Source organism: Bos javanicus, chromosome X, assembly GCF_032452875.1.
Source record: "Bos javanicus breed banteng chromosome X, ARS-OSU_banteng_1.0, whole genome shotgun sequence".
NCBI classification, from domain to species: Eukaryota; Metazoa; Chordata; class Mammalia; order Artiodactyla; family Bovidae; genus Bos; species Bos javanicus.
Window position 1 is genome coordinate 142093339 of NC_083897.1, and position 16849 is coordinate 142110187.

General features: G+C 42.1%; 1 protein-coding gene across 2 annotated transcripts in view; it reads right to left on the reverse strand.

Moving 5' to 3' along the window:
* LOC133242162 (odorant-binding protein-like) overlaps positions 1-16849 on the reverse strand; it is a 38670-nt gene that overhangs the window by 694 nt on the left and 21127 nt on the right. Inside the window, exons 5-6 of one of the 2 annotated variants that reach the window (XM_061408227.1) lie at positions 1384-1485; positions 1128-1170 (exon numbers count right to left, since the gene is read on the reverse strand). In XM_061408227.1, coding sequence (XP_061264211.1) covers positions 1151-1170; positions 1384-1485 — 122 coding nt within the window. In that variant the 3' untranslated portion in view covers positions 1128-1150. The remainder of the gene's footprint in view (positions 1-1127; positions 1171-1383; positions 1486-16849) is intronic. The other variant, XM_061408228.1, reaches the window with a different exon arrangement.

Consider the following 16849-nt stretch of genomic DNA (forward strand, 5'->3'; position numbering starts at 1 on the left):
TTTATAGAGTATTGAGTATAGTCCACTGTGCTATGCAGTTGGACCCTGTTCTCTATCCATCCTGTATATAATAGTTTCCATCTACTAACCCCAAACTTCTCAGACATTATGGATCTGCCTGCAAGTCAGGGGACCCCAGGTTTGATCCCTGTGTTCGTAAGATCCTGTATAGAAGGGAATGGACCCACGCCAGGATTTTTGCCTGGAGAATCCCATGGACAGAGGAGCTTGGAGGGCTAAGTACCATGGGGTCGCAGAAAGCCCGACATGACTGAGCAACGAACCTTTCTTTCACTTTCACTTTTCAACCTCAAGTCTCCCAGTCCTTCTCTTCCCAACCCCCTCCCACTTGGCAACCACAAGTCTGTTCTCCATGTCTGTGAGTCTGTTTCTGTTTGGTAAAAAAGTTCATCCGTGTCGTGTTTCAGAATCCAAGCAGAAGTGGTATCTATGCGAAAGTGAAAGTTACTCAGTCATGTCCAACTCTTCGTGACCCCATGCACTAGAGCCCACCAGGTTCCTCTGTCCATGGAGATGCTCCAGGCAAGAATACTGGAGAAACTTTTCCCTTTTCCAAGGCATCTTCCCAACCCAGGAATCAAACCCAAGTCTCCCCAGCTGAGCCACAAGGGAAGCCCAAGAATACTGGAGTGGGTAGCCTTTCTCGTCTCCAGCAGATCTTCATGACTCAGGATTTGAACCGGGTTCTCCTGCATTGCAGCCAGATTCTATACCAACTGAGTTATCAGGGAAGCCCTGCTTCGAGCAGGGCTTTCTTTAATACCGATTCTCCCAGAGGAGGTTTGTGTGGGGACAACTGCAAGTTCAGGACGGATTGCGAACACTAACAGTTTCCACCTACTCATGTGTATTCCTGCTTCTTTCTGATGATTCTGGTCTGCAAAATTCCTGCAGGAGAAGACTTTCTCACCACAGCTACTCAGCGTTAATAAACCAAACTGTTTGCAATTTAATATGGCTCAAGAGCAGCAAAATTATGGAACAAAAAATTCGTTATTGACATGTTTAAATTGTTGGGACAAACATTTCACGCACATTAAATAACAGTGTGTCCTTATTGCTTCATCTGGAGGAGTCACTGTTAATAACGGACCACGTTTACTTACAAAGGAGTCAGAGTCACAGCTTCTCACTCCCGTGGACAGTTGTCTGGGGAAAAACAAAATTGGAGAGATAAAACAGCCACCGATTACTAACATTCCCAGCATCGCCAACGTTTTGTTCTTTCTTCCTTTTTTTAAAATAATGGATCTTAAAAGAGATTTCTTGTGCAAGAAGACATTTTGAATAAGTTGATTTGTTTCCTGATATTTACATACCAGGTGAATGGTATGGTAGGGGAAAAAAGTATAATTCCGTTACCATTGTAGATGAAATTCCGGATATTTTCTTCTGGAATACCTTTTTCTCTCACCACGTTTTTGAACTCTTCTATGCGATTCGGATCAACATCATCTGATAGACCTGTAAAATCACCGTGCAAAAAGAAGAATTTTTGACCCCCGGGAACCCTTGGATATTCCTGAATCTACAGAACAAGCAATGGAACGTGCCAATCAGATGTTCACTTGTATAATCTAAGACCTTCAAATGGTTGCCACGACACAGATGTATGCTTTTTGTCTTAAGAATTGACCCCAGTCCAACTTGGTGAGTAGGACACCCTACCCCTCAGCATCAGGAGCTGGATGACAAAGACTTGCCATCATCTCCAAGAAATTGGGGCTGAGTTCATCCTAATACGGAACCTACTTGCTTCTTACAGCTTCCTCATATATGTACCTGCCACTCATATCTGTTTCTAGACCCAGCTAATAGGAAACAAGCTTCTCCCCTTCCACGGACACATTCACCACTTTGCACTTAATCCTAGGGGGTGATTTACTCTTTCGTGAACCTACCGTTCTACCCGATAACCTTTTCTGAAATAGACACCTGTTGTCCCCATGGCACACACAGCTCTCAATGCTCTGCATGTTTACTTGAGGGAGTGATGTCAGTGTTCATAAGAAGAATGCATTTGAAACATGACAAAGGACAAAGATTTATCTTGTAAGCGTCTGTTCCAAGACTTAGAGTACATCAGAAAACTGATATTGTATAAAACATACATATAGAACCTGCATATATAAGGAATCTAGAAAGATGGTACTGATAATGAACTTATTTTCAGGGCATCAGTGGAAAAACAGTCATAGAGAACAGACTTATGGGCATGGGAAGAGGGGAGGAGACTGTGAGACGTATGGAGAGAGTGACATGGAAACTTACATGACCATATGTAAAATAGATAGAAAATGGGAAATTGCTGTATATCTCAGGGAACTCCAACAGGGGCTCTGCATCAACCTAGAGGGGTGGGATGGGGAGGGAGATGGGAGGGAGGTTGCAAAGGGAGGGGACATATGTATACCTATGGGCTTCCCTTGCAGCTCTGCTGGTAAAGATTCCTCATGCAATGCGGGAGACCTGGTTTTGATCCCTGAGTTGGGAAGATACCCTGGAGAAGGGAAAGGCTACCCACTCCAGTATTCTGGCCTGAAGAATTCCATGTTCTGTATAGTCCATGGGGTCGTAAAGAATCAGACACGACTGAGCAACTTTCACACAAGCACATGTATACCTATGGGTGATTCATGTTGATGTTTGACAGAAAACAACACAATTCAGTAAAGCAGCTATCTTTCAATTAAAAAATACATAAAAATTTAAAAATGAAGTAAAGTCAGTCTCACTATAGCCATGGATGAAATCAGTTGAAATATTAAATATTTCAACATTTAATATTCTATATTCAACATAAAATATTAAAAAATGATTCTAGTATAACTTCATTTTTAAAATTTCAACAGATAGGAATCATTTTGAAGTGTCTGATGATGTGATATTCTGCAGCCTATGATCTCCTGTTTCTTGGTAGATTACCTTCTAGGATCCTTAATTCGATGAGCATAAAGATGCAGGCCTTACACCCTGAATACTGTCAGCACCTCTTGATATTCTGAATGAAAGTCCTGTCAATGGACATATAACATTAGCATACCAGTAGGATTTTAGGATGTCATACCTACCAAATAATCCCACTATTTCTGTCTCCCTGCCATCTTCATCCACGTTGACATTATACACTATGAGAGTGTTCTCGTCCCCACTAATGAGTTGAACTTGATTTTGACCCGAGTCTGTGAGAGAGAGAAAACATACAAACAGCCCTGCCTTAACTTATTGTCAGTTAGATTATGGTGGCACACAGCGGGCATGAAGAATGGTCCATTGTGTATGGACCCACTCACTCCATGCATGCACAGAATGCTACCGTTAACCATGGCAAGGAAAGGAGGAACGAATCTTCCTCATCCTCACCTTTTCCTACCATTAACCAGTCACTCCTTGCTGTCTTACCAAGATGCTTTCTAGAACGTGTGTTCTAATGAGCCCCACAGATTCTTTTTCTGCTTTGTTTTTTCACTTGCTGAGTCTTCCCTGCTGCCTGTGGGCTTTCTCCACTTGTGGTGACTGTGGAGTACAGTCTAGCTGTGGTGTGCGGGCCTCTCATTGCAGTGGCTTCTCTTGTTACTGAGCACAGGCTCTGGAATGCGTGGGGTTCAGTACTTGCAACTCGGGGTTCTAGAGTGCAGGACCAGTAATTGTGGTGCATGAGCTTAGTTGCCCCAAGGCGTGTGGGGTCTTCTCGGATTAGGGATTGAACCAATGTCTCCTGCCCTGGCTGGCAGATTCTTATCCCCTGGACCACCAGGGAAGTCCCCAAGAGTGTTTTAAACAACGTACACATATTATCAAATCCAGGTTCAAAAATTCTTTGTATTTCTGTTACCCCAGCCAATGGAATTGGTTTCTCAGGACAAAAATCAACCTAACTTGTGTTCATTACCTTCCTGACTGCGTGCACAGGCCAGGCAACCTTTTGATGTAGGCACTGACCACCTAGAGGTGACCTCCTTCCCCACCTGGAACGCTGCCCCTCCTTTCTGTCCTGCCCATCCACTCTGCCCAAAGTGTCTGGACAAGAAGCATCTCTGACCTACTCTGTGTCACACTACACTCTCTATGTCCATTATCTCTCTCCTGGCCTCCACCTCACCTTCCTGTGATCACTCAGCAACATGGAATGTAAAAATGCCCATCTGTGTTCCCGAAGCATGCAAACACCTTTGCTCAGTCTCTGTAACACTGAAAATTATTAGTGTGCTTGGGGAAAAAAAATAGGCAGCCAAAGCAGCTTGATGTCAGGAGCCACATTAGGCATTACTGACAAAATGGAGGCATGGCCCCAACCCCCCTCTCTTTGTCCCGCAGGCACGGACCCAGGATGAAGGAGTTAGGCCTTGTGATTCTGACTTGTTTTTTCCTCTCCTCAGCTGAATTGACTAAAAAGAAATATTAAGGTGCTTATTGTTCTTGAGAGGAGCATGAGAAGGTGCAAAGCCTTCTGCAGCTGTGCTCAGAAAATAATTCATAAAGTTAGTCACTGACATTTCTTCAAGGACTTTCACAAAAGAGCATTCCAGGATGAGCACATAGGCCGCAGCTTGAGTCCATTGGAGGGATTGATATCTGAAGCCTATTTGTGAGGAAAATATTTATGGCAAAGGAGTTTACTGAATTTAGGGCTTAGAAATAATTAAAATAGTTAGAAGTTGAAGATTTAAGGAATGTTGTAATGTTAGCATATTTTACTATAGCTTATACAGGTTAGGAATTTTAGAGATACTATAGCTAGAAGACTTTTTAAGAGATAGTGAGCTCAGGATGTTAAGGACAAACAGGATTTAGAAAGATAAGAAATAAACTGAGGAATGAAGCATGAGTTACAACGTAACCACAAGTTAACTATAGGACACATAAGAGGAAGTAGATAATAGATGGTAAAGCTGATTCGGAGAGAATCGCTGAAGCAGGAACTCTGTTTGAAGGACAATAACGATTTATGGAGATAATAAATCTGGGTCAGGGGGAACTAAAAATGTCAAACCTCTGACCTAATGTTTTTGTAAAAGTATAAAAGAGAATCTTAAACTTGAAATCAATAGGAAGTCCAAGAAAACAGATGTTGTCTTGCTTCTCGCCAACACTGTTCACCCTTTGAGGCTGAATTCCTGGCTGCTGGAGCTGGACTCTGGCAGCTTCAGAGTCTCAGAGCCCTGACAAGAATATGCAATTTTCCCAAGGCCACGCTGAGTCCACCAGCCTTGCTCACGTTGGGACAGCTTAAATGAGACTATGCATGTCCTCAGATTGTCAGGGACCACCTGTGGTTCACCATGGCTTCATCAAGGTGGGCATAGCAACATCACTGAATTGACTGTGATGTTCATGAAGGGATGGGACAGTGAGAGGAAACCTATCTTCTGGGCATCAGGTCACCATCAAGGCCACTGCTGGTACTGGGTCTGATGTGGGTACAATTTACAGTCCCCCAAACAAACCTGAAGGCTGCAATGGTTGGTCCCCAAGAGAACTTCTAAGAAGTCTTGCACTTCTTTTGTCTCACTTGTTTAGTCACTGGATAAAAATCAAGCTAAAAAGGGTTGCAAAAATGGAGAAGAGTAAAGACAGTGGAAGCATTCATGATTCAGCCAAAGGAAACCATATAGTGGGAATAAGAAAAAATGAAAGCATAATTTAGAAAACCTCAAATATCAGAAGTTATCGATCAAAGTTGGGGAAATATTTTAGGCATGAATTTTACTAATTTGTGGCTCTCACATATGTAGTGTGTGACTACTTAGTTTAGGCAAGGATTGTAATCACATATTGCTGTGTTTAAATTTTAATCAAACATGTTTCCCTTAGGCCATGTGAAAATAATAAGGTTATTTAGGGCCATTATAAAGAGCTCAGAGATACAAAGCTAGCCAGCAAACCCACTGCTTTGTATAGAAGCTGCCTTTATGGTTGAACTCACAATGATTTCCTTGAGTTCATGCATGTCACCTTGAATGGATCAAGATATTATAAAATTGTTTTTAAAGAGTGAATGGCACTAATGTGCCACCTCAAGATAGACCCCGAGACCTCAGTTCATAAGCCTGTTATAAATTATCTGTGAGAACCCTACAAAATATAAATTATACACTCATGCTTAGTAACATTGTTCTTGTTGATATTTAATCACTATGTCATGTCTGACTCTCCATGACCCTATGAACTGTATCACACCAACTTCCTCAGTCCTCCACGATCTTCCAGAATTTGCTCAGATTCATGTCTTTTGAGTCGATGATGCCATCTGACCATCTAATCCTCTTGTCATCCCCTTCTCCTCCTGCCTTCAAACTTTCCCAACATCAAGGTCTTTTCCAGTGTGTCAGTTCTTCACATCAGGTGGCCAACGTACTGGAACTTCAGCTTCAGCATCAGTCCTTCCAATGAATATTCAGAACTAATTTCCTTTAGAATGGACTGATTTGATCTCCTTGCAGTGCAAGGGACTCCCAAGAGTGTTCTCCAGCACCACCTTTCAAAAGCATCAGTTCTTTGGTTCTCAGCCTTCTTTATGGTCTAACCTTCAAATCCATACATAACTAGACCAAAAAAAAAAATACTGTTGAGTAAATGGATCTTTGTTGGCAAAGTGATGTCTTTGCATTTTAAAAAGCTTTCTTGGGTTGTCATAGCTTGCCTTCCAAATACAAATTATCTTTAATTTCGTGGATGCAGTCACAATCCGCAGTTATTTTGGAGCCCAAGAAGATAAAACCTGTCAGTGCTTCCACTCTTTCCACTTTCTATTTGCCGTAAAGTGAGGGGACCAGATGCCATGATCTTCGTGTTTTTGAATGTTGAGTTTCAGACCAGCTTTTTCAGTCTCCTCTTTCACTGTCATCATGAGACTCTTTAGTTCCTCCTCACTTTCTTCCATTAAAGTGGTATCATCTGTGTATCTGATGCTGTTGATATTTCTGCCAGCAATCTTGATTCCAGCTTGTCATTCATCCAGTCTGGTGTTTAGCATGACATGCTCTGCATGTAAGTCATAGAAGCTGCATGAGGATATCTTGTACTCTTTTCCCAATTTGGAACCAGTCTGTTGTTCCACGTCCAGTTCTCATGGTTGCTGACTGATCCACATACAGTTTTCTCTGGAGCCAGGTAAGGCAATCTGGTATTCCCATATCTTTTAGAATTTTCCACACTTTGTTGTGATGCACACAGTCAAAAGCTTTACCATAGTCAATGAAGCCAGAAAAAAAATTATTTTTTTCCAGAATTGCCTTGTTTTCTCCATGACCCAGTGAATGTTGACAATTTGATCCGGTTCATCTGCCTTTTCTAAATCATGCTTATACGGCTGGAAGTTGTCTGATCATGTACCACTGAAGATTAACTTGTAGCATTTTTACCACTACCTTGCTCACATGAGAAATGAGCACAATGGTGTGGTAGTTTGAACATTCTTTGTCATTTTCCTTCTTTGTGATTGAGACGGAAACTGATTTTTCCAGTTCTGTGGCCACGGCCAAGTTTTCCAAAGTTGCTGACACATTGCTTGCAGCCCTTTAACAGCATTATTGTTTAGGATTTTAAAGAGCAGAGCTTGAATTCTGTCACCTCTACTAGCATTTTTTATATAATGCTTCGTAAGGTCCTCTTAACTTCACAGTCTAGGATGTCTGGATCTGGTCTCATTTGGGTACACTCCATTGAAGGGAGACGTTCCACTCCCTGACCTCTGATTTTTAGTAGGAGTAGAATTCAGGTGTATGGGGTTATTGAAAAAAATTGAGACCAAGATTTCTACCTGCATGTACTCTTTCCAGAGAAACATTCATACTTACAGTCCACAGCATAAAAGTTTTCTTCCTTTGTGCCTGAGGCATATTTTTCTATGCATTCTCCATTCTCCCTTAAAAAAAAAAAAATTCAAGTTGGTTGATTAAGATAATAAAAAGTTGATGTATAATTAGGATTTTTTCTGTATGACACCCAAGAATATGTGTCAGGTATCACCTCAGTGCTGGTGAACAATCTGACCTTCAAAAGACAAAATATGTTGTCTCAGATCCAGTCACATTCAAGTGACAAGGATGGTTTTTCTACAAACTAAATCTGACGAGTAGTTGCAAAGATAACCTGCAGATACAAACAGGTTATGTTTACAGCCAGTAAACATGGAGAAATCCAGAATTTTAGGAAGAAAGAAAAAGAATGAACTTTTCCTTTATATATATAGTTTCTGAAAACTGAGAGGCATAGCCATCTTGGCAAACCTTGGGCGTTGTCACAACCCAGAAAGTGATTCATTAGACAATGAAAGTGAAAGTGTTTCTCACTCAGTGGTGTCCCACTCTCTGCGACCCCATGGCCAGTAGCCCACCAGTCTCCTCCTCTGTCCGTGGGATTCTCCAGGCAAGAAGACTGGAGTGGGTTGCTATTTCCTTCTCCAGGGGAATTTGCAAACCCAGAGACTGAATCTGGGTCTCCTGCATTGCAGGTAGGTTTTGTTTGTTTGTTTGTTTGTTTTGTTTGTTTACCAACTGAGCTATCAGGGAAGCCCTCTTAGTCATTACAGAATTGAAATGCATTGAAATCACTGAAAAACATCCACAAAGTTGGAATACAACAATTATCCAATATAACTTCAAATACACAAAATTTTATCTGGGCAGACAAACTCCTTTCATTTGGTGTGAATATGTGATTCCTTGCATATGCAGACACTGATAACTGTTTTAAACATTGTGCTGAGTGATAGAAGGTGGGGGAAATGATTCATAGTGTATATACTTTTCTCACGTGAAGAGCCAGAAAAGTTTACAAAATGCAGATCTGCTCTTACCTATGGCTCTAGGGGTAGACATTTAATGATGAATGAAGAAAAAGACAGTATGAAAAGGCAAAAAGATAGGAGACTGAAAGATGAAAGCAAAATTCTGTCTGAGGAGGCCTACAAATAGCTGTGAAAAGAAGAGAAGCAAAGAGCAAAGGAGAAAAGGAAAGATGTTCCCATTTGGATGCAGAATTCCAGAGAATAGCAAGGAGAGATAAGAAAGCCTTCCCCAGCGATCAATGCAAAGAAATAGAGGAAAACAGTACAATGGGAAAGGCTAGAGATTTCTTTAAGAAAATAAGGGCTATCAAGGGAATATTCATGCAAAGATGGGCTCAATAAAGGACAGAAATGGTATGGGCATAACAGAAGCAGATGATATTAAGGAGACGTGGCAAGAGTACACAGAAAAACTGTACAAAAAAGATCCTCACGACCCAGATAATCACGATGGTGTGATCACTCACCTAGAGCCAGACATCCTGGAATATGAAGTCAAGTGGGCCTTAGGAAACATCACGATGAACAAAGCTAGTGGAGGTGATGGAATTCCAGTTGAGCTATTTCAAATCCTAAAAGATGATGCTGTGAAAGAACTGCACTCAATATGACAGAAAATTTGGAAGACTCACTAGTGGCCACAGGACTAAAAAATGGCAATTTTCATTCCAATCCCAAAGAAAGGCAATGCCAAAGAATGTTCAAACTGCTGCACAATTGCACTCATCTCACATGCTAGCAAAGTAATGCTCACAGTTCTCCAAGCCAGGCTTCAACTGTACATGAACTCTGAACTTCCAGATGATCAAGCTGGACTTTAAAAAGGCAGAGGAACCAGAGATCAAATGGCCAACATCCATTAGATCATCACAAAAGCAAGAGAGTTCCAGAAAAACGTCTACTTCTCTTTTATTGACTATGCCAACACCTTTGACTGTGTGGATCCCAATAAACGGTGGGAAATTCTGAAAGAGATGAGAATACCAGACCACCTGACTTGCCTCTTGAGAAATCTGTATGCAGGTCAGGAAGCAACAGTTAGAACTGGACGTGGAACAACAGACTGGTTCCAAATAGTAAAAGGAGTACGTCAAGGCTGCATATCGTCACCATGATAACTTAACTTATATGCAGAGTACATCATGAGAAACACTGGGTTGGAAGAAGCACGAGCTGGAATCAAGATTGCTGGGAGAAATATCAATCATCTCAGATATGCAACTGATACCACCCTTATGGCAGAAAGTGAAGAGGAACTAAATGAAAGTTCCTTGATGAAAGTGGAAGAGGAGAGTGAAAAAGTTGGCTTAAAGCTCAACATTCAGAAAACTAAGTTCATGGCATTCAGTACCATCACTTCATGGCCGATAGAGGGGGAAACAGTGGAAACAGTGGCTGACTTTATTTTTCGGGGCTCCTAAATCATTGCAGATGGTGATTGCAGCTATGAAATTAAAAGATGGTTACTCCTTGGAAGGAAAGTTATGACCAAGCTAGACAGCATATTGAAAAGCAGAGACATTGCTTGGCCAACAGAGGTCAATCTAGTCAAGGCTATGGTTTTTCCAGTAGTCATACATGGATGTGAGGCTTGGACTCTAAAGAAAGCTGAGTGCCAAAGTATTCATGCTTTTGAAATGTGGTGTTGCAGAAGTCTCTTGAGAGTCCCTAGGACTGCAAGGAGACCCAAGCAGTCCATCCTAAAGGAAATCAGTCCTGAATATTCATTGGAAAGAGTCATGCTGAAGCTGAAACTCGAATACTCTGGCCACCTGATGCAAAGAACTGACTCCTTGGAAAAGACCCTGAATCAGGAAAAGATTGAGGGCAGGAAGAGAAGGGGACGACAGAGGATGAGATGTTGGATTGCATCACCGACTCAATGGACGAGTTTGAGAAGTTCCAGGAGTTGGTGATGGACAGGGAGGCCTGGCGTGCACCTCCTGTGCCTGAGGGCAGAGCTCACTGGGCACACTCCCCTTGATGTCACTTCTGTGCTCAGTGGGAACCATCTCTTACAAATTCTGCAGGAATGGGGCAAGGCCCTGGTGGGGACTGTGGGCTCAAGGACATGAGCCTCTCCCCTCTGCCGTGTCCCTCTACATTAATGAGTTGAGGCCAGTGGTCCTTCTGGGTGCTCCCTCTAAGCAGAATTTTCAGGACATTCCCTGGAGGCTCATGGTGGAACTACCCTCCCCAAAGCTCACAGACCTTGCCCAGCCCCACAGCTCAGGGAGTCTTCCTCTACCACCCAGACAGCTCCCTGCAGACAGGGAAGAGACACCCTCCCTCAGGCTGGGGTTTACAGGTGTTTTCCTTTTGGGTGATTTTTACTTACTTGACATAAAAGTGCATCAGTATTGTGCCATTTTCTTCATCAAACTCAAGGTAACGCATGAAAGCGTGGAATGGCGCGCCCTCAGTGATCTTCTCTATGTTATTGGCTGCCGTGTAATGGGTTAACCATCTTCCTGTAAACTAAAAGTAAATTCCCTTCAGAAATCTTAGTCCATCTCTGTAAATTCTGCCCAACATCATCCCTCAGGAGTTTCCCTGCCCTTTCACTTAGCAGAAGTTACCTATCTTTATGAACACAGCCCTAGGCATAAAATCTTGTGAAAACTCATGTTAGATAAAGGAAATAATTGAGGTATTACCAAGATAGCTTGAGCTATCTTGTCAAATGCAAGAGCCCTAATCCAACAGCTGGGTGATCTTCCTTCCGTTTTACAAGAGTAGTGAACATACATGAGAGCCAATGAATGGATGGTAGAGATGATACAGACATCACAAACAGCAGGTGTAGAGTGCATTGCTCCAGTGAATGGAGCAATTTTTCAGTTGCAGAGAAATGGCTAGACTAGCAGTCCACATGACCAAACCTCTAAAAGGACACTCACATCGATACACGCTAAGATCTCCTCCCAAGCCTGGACAACCGTTCAAATGCCCTTGGTACCTGTGAGGCATCTCCCTGAGCTTCACCTTGACTGGCAGAAAGCAGACCAAGGACAAGACTGAACAGCAGAAGATTCATCTTGTTGACTCTCAAGACCTTTATTCCATAGAAACTGAAGGTGTCCCAGTGGTTGGAGAGGATGCAAAATCGCTGCCACTTTTATAACCTTCATGTTTTGGCGTGACACAACATGAACCAATGGTTGTTCCTCATATGATCACAGTTACAACAGAAGGCACCTTCAGTATCCTGGTTGGCAGAGATAAACTTTTCTGGCATTCTGTCATTTAATAATAATATTTGTTTTAAGAGAAGCATATGTGGATGTGGGCATTTGACCTTTAAAGTGAGAAATTGCAGCACATCCAGTATTGCAAGGGGACAATTATTTATTTTCCTGTTTATCATGAGATCCAAAATGAGATGAGCTGTCCAAGGTACATAACCCTCACTTCTGCATGGTTCTGTTAACGTGGAAGAGACAGTGTGACATTTATTTTTTAAAAGTAAAGATTGACTGTGTGGTTTAGCCAAGGGAACACTCTTTCCTCAGAGACCCTTGGAAGAATCCTTTTATTCTGAGGTGGGGAGCAGGTCAGCACAAAGCATTTATCACCTTCTCCTGCCCCAATGTGGGCTTTTTCCTCCTAAGTACTAAGAGGACGATCTGGTAAAATGCTGCTTAAAGTCACCTGAAGAAGGCACATCAGTAGTTTATTTTCAGTGATTTCTCTCCAGACACCCTTTTACCCATTTCATCTGTAATATAATATTTACTCACTAACTCAGTTGTTTCTCCCAGTGAGCGAAAAAGCTGGACAGCAGTTCTTGCCATTTTTATAATTTTGAATGGAAAAAATAAATTTTGTAACTCAAGGTCACTGAAACAGTGAGTCATTTTTTTGGTATTTTTTTTTATCAAATTTTACTCATTTTCATCTTCATTCATGGTAATTTATCAAATAAACACATTAAAAGATTAATTTTGTTCTGAGTATAGAAATGAAGAAATGATGAGTTTTAGGGTTTCTGAGTCAGCTAAGTGAGAACTGATCCAGTGCTGCCTGCTCCTGGGACAGATCAGAGCTCAGAATCCTTCATTTGGGTTGAAGGCAGTGGCACCCCACTCCAGTATTCTCACCTGGAAAATCCCTTGGATGGAGGAGCCTGGTAGGCTGCAGTCCATGGGGTCGCTAAGAGTCAGACACTACTGAGCGACTTCACCTTCACTTTTCACTTTCATGATTGGAAAGAAATGGCAATCCACTCCTGTATTCTTGCCTGGACAATCCCAGGGACAGAGGAGCCTGTTGGCTGCCGTCTATGGGATCGCACAGAGTTGGACACGATAACACGACTTAGCAGCAGCAGCAGCAGACCTTTGAGGAGAGCTTGTTGTCTCAAGGGTGTCCTCAGCTCACAACCTCAGAGGATCACTTTCCTTCATGTTCACGTGGACTGACAATAGTATCTCTATTTTTTCCTTTTATTCTCTTCTGTGTCAGTTGCAATACCATGCTATCTCTTCTGTTCAAACATTCATCTGTATATTATCCTGTCGTATTTTCAGCTGTGAAGTCTGCATGATAGAAGGTTTTCATGTCTCAGAATATCCTGAAACCATTTCCTCTATTTGGTCTTTGATCAAGATACTAATTTTCCTTTTTTTTTTTTTTTTTTGGTTTGTTTGTTTCTTTATCTTGGCTACACCATGCAGCATGCAGGTTCTTAGTTCTCCAATGCAGATGAAACCCATATGGACCCTGTGCTCTGTGCAGGGAAAGGGGAGAATCCTAACCACTGAACCATCAGAGAAGTCCCTGATTCCGATAAATTTGAGTAGTCATGTGATCCCAGCTTACACCCCTTATCATCCCATCATCAGCCTTCCATCTCTACTTTTGTACCCCCAGCATTCCCAGGTTTTCTTTTTGGACTCTTACCAACATGTGTCCCCTGGGAGTGTATCCTAGGACCATCCCAATTTAGGAAGATCTTTCTGACTGCCAATCAAGGGGAGATTAGACACTAGTTCTTCTAAGAGATATTGGAACCTTTGTAATAATCATGTTGGTTTCCACTGGTCTTAGCACTCTTCTTCCCTCACTGTGTTCACTAGTCTGTTCTCTGTATCTGCATCTGTGTTCCTTCCCTGCAAATCATATGGAGCTGGTGAGAAGTTGCTGAAACACAGAGAGCCCAGAGAGGCACTCTGTGATGACCTGGAGGGGTGAGATGGGTGAGGGGAGGAGCTCACAAAGGAGGTGATTAATAATAATTATGGCTGTTTTGCATTGGTTTATTACAGAAGCCAAGAGAACAATGTAAAGCATTCTCCACCAATTAAAAGAGAGAATAGAAAGGAAAAAAGTTTTCATTCTTAAGGTAACTGATAAAAAGAAAAAAAAGAAAAAAACATCCTATTGTTTTGTACCGAAAGGACGCATATGCCCTTTAATTCCAACTCTCAGTAATATTGGTCAAAATGTAGGCAATAGAGGAATAAATAAAAAACAGAACCATCTTAAAAAACATTACTCCTGTAACTCCCTCCAAATAACGCTAAGTACTGCTTGGTACATTTTCCTGTTGTCTCCTCAAATTTATTCCGGTGTTTGTAACTGAGAAGTCTCTAACAACAGGTTATTAATTTTGTTTTACTAGTCTCTTTTTTTCTGTAACCACTGCTTTTACATCTTAGATTGAGCAACTCCTAACTAAACAGTGCCAGGAGGCTATTGATCTTGGCCACTCAAAATTCCAGGTTCCCTCAAGGGTACATGACCAAAGTTGAAATGTAGTTAGAGTCTAAAGTTTAAACAATAAAACACAGGCCCAGTGTTTTAAACAAAGTAACTGTGTATATAACTTTAATTACAAAAAATATTTATTATATTTATTTATTTATCTGTCTTTGCCGGGTCTTAGTTGCAGCACACAAAATCTTTGTTTTGTCATAGCTGGAATCTTTAGTTATGGCATATGGACTCTTTAGTTGTGCAACTGACAGACCAGTGAATCCGAGAAAGGTGGGGAGGCAAGGAATATGACTTTCTTTGGACAGTCGGCTGAGAAGATGGCAGACTAATGTCTCAAGGTAACCATCTCGTCAGGGTCTGGAGGCCAGGTTCTTTTATAGAGCCAGAGGGAGAGAAGTGATGACAACCTCAAGTCAAAAGGCAGAACAGAGAGCTAGAGACAGTGAGGAGCTAAAGTACAAAGGATTTTCGGTCTTGCAGTACATCTCAGTGGGCCAGCCTTTGGAATGTGTGTGTTAATTTCTTCTTTTCATAGCTGGGCAGGGTCAGTTTATCTCCCTGTGAGCTGAGAAAAGGCACGTTAGCAGTCAGGCTGAAGGGTAGGGTCTTCTGAGGCAGGCCATGATGTATGATTATAACAACAATGGCAACAACAAGCAAGCCAAAGAAACAGTTCCAACACGGAGTCACCTTTGGTTCTTCACTCCCATACCCTCTTGTCAAAGTCCATTCCGCAATCTTGTGGATAAAGAGGGCAGTGACCATTCTGCTTCATCAGAAGGATCATTCTGGGAGTGTCAAGGGACAGGGGCTCTGAGTGTGGGTAAGGCATAAGTCCTCTTAGAGAAGGTCTCCGTTAACTCCATCATAGAGTTGCCAGAACTTACACAGGACTTGGAAATAGATTTCTGGAGGGCACAACAGTAATTTGTGTACCAGGACCCAGGAGAAAGGAACCGTGACACCACAGGAGACTGTCCTGGACCTGCCCACGAATGTAGGGAGTCTCTGGCAGGTGAAGGTGTGGGTTGGTGGAGGCCTGCTACATGGTTAAACACAGGGACTCTAGCATTACTTGCATGGGACCTTTTGAGGTAGGTCATCAGTATCTTCATTATTTCCACCATAGTTTGTCCCCAGGTAGATATCAGGGAAGGAACACATCTCCACCCATCAACAGAAAATTGGATTAAAGATTTACTAAACAGGACCTCACCAATCAGAACAAGACCCAGTATCGCCCTCAGTGAGTCTATCCCTTCAGGAAACTTTCATAAGCCTCTGATCCTTGTCCATCAGAGGGCAGATAGACTAAAAACCACAACCCTAGAAAACTAAACAATCTAATCACATGGACGACAGCCTTGTCTAACTCAATGACTATGAGCCATGCCGCATAGGGCCACCCAAGATGGACAGGTCATGGTGGAGATATATGACACAGTGTGGTCCACTGGAGAAGGGAATGGCAAACCACCTCAGTATTCCTGCCTAGAGAACCCCATGAACAGTATGAAAAGGCAAAAAGATAGAGCATTGAAAGATGAACTCCCCAGGTCAGTAGATGCCCAATATGCTACTGGAGATCAATGGAGAAATAACTACAGAAAGAATAAAGAGATGGAGCCAAAGCAAAAAGAGCACCCTGTTGTGGATGTGACTGGTAATACAAGCAATGTCCAATGCTGTAAAGAGCAATATTGCACAGGAACCTGGAATGATAGTTCCACGAATCAGGTACATTGGAAGTGATCAAACAGGAGGTGGCAAGAGTGAATGTTGACAATTTAGGAACCAGCGAACTAAAATAGACTGGATTGAGTGAATTTAACTCAGATGACCATGATATCTACTACTGTGGACAAAAATCCCTTAGAAGAAATGGAGCAGCCATCATAGTCAACAAGAGTGTGAAATGCAGTACTTGGATGCAGTCTCAAAAATGACAGAATGATCTCTGTTCATTTCCACGACGAACTATTGAACATCACGGTAATCCAAGTCTATGCCCAGACCAGTAATGTGGAAGAAGCTGAAGTTGAACAGTTCCGTGAAGACCTACAAGACTTTCTAGAACTAACACCGTAAAAAGATGTCCTTTTCATTATAGGGCCTGGAAGGCAAAGTACAAAGTCAAGAAACACCTGGAGTAACAGGCAAATTTGGCCTTGGAGTACAGAACGAAGCAGGGCAAAGGTTAATAGAATTCTGCCAGGAGAATGCAGTGGTCATAAAAAACACCCTCTTCCCCCAATATAAGAGAAGACTCTACACATGGACATAATCAGATGGTCAACACCAAAAGCAGATTGATTATGT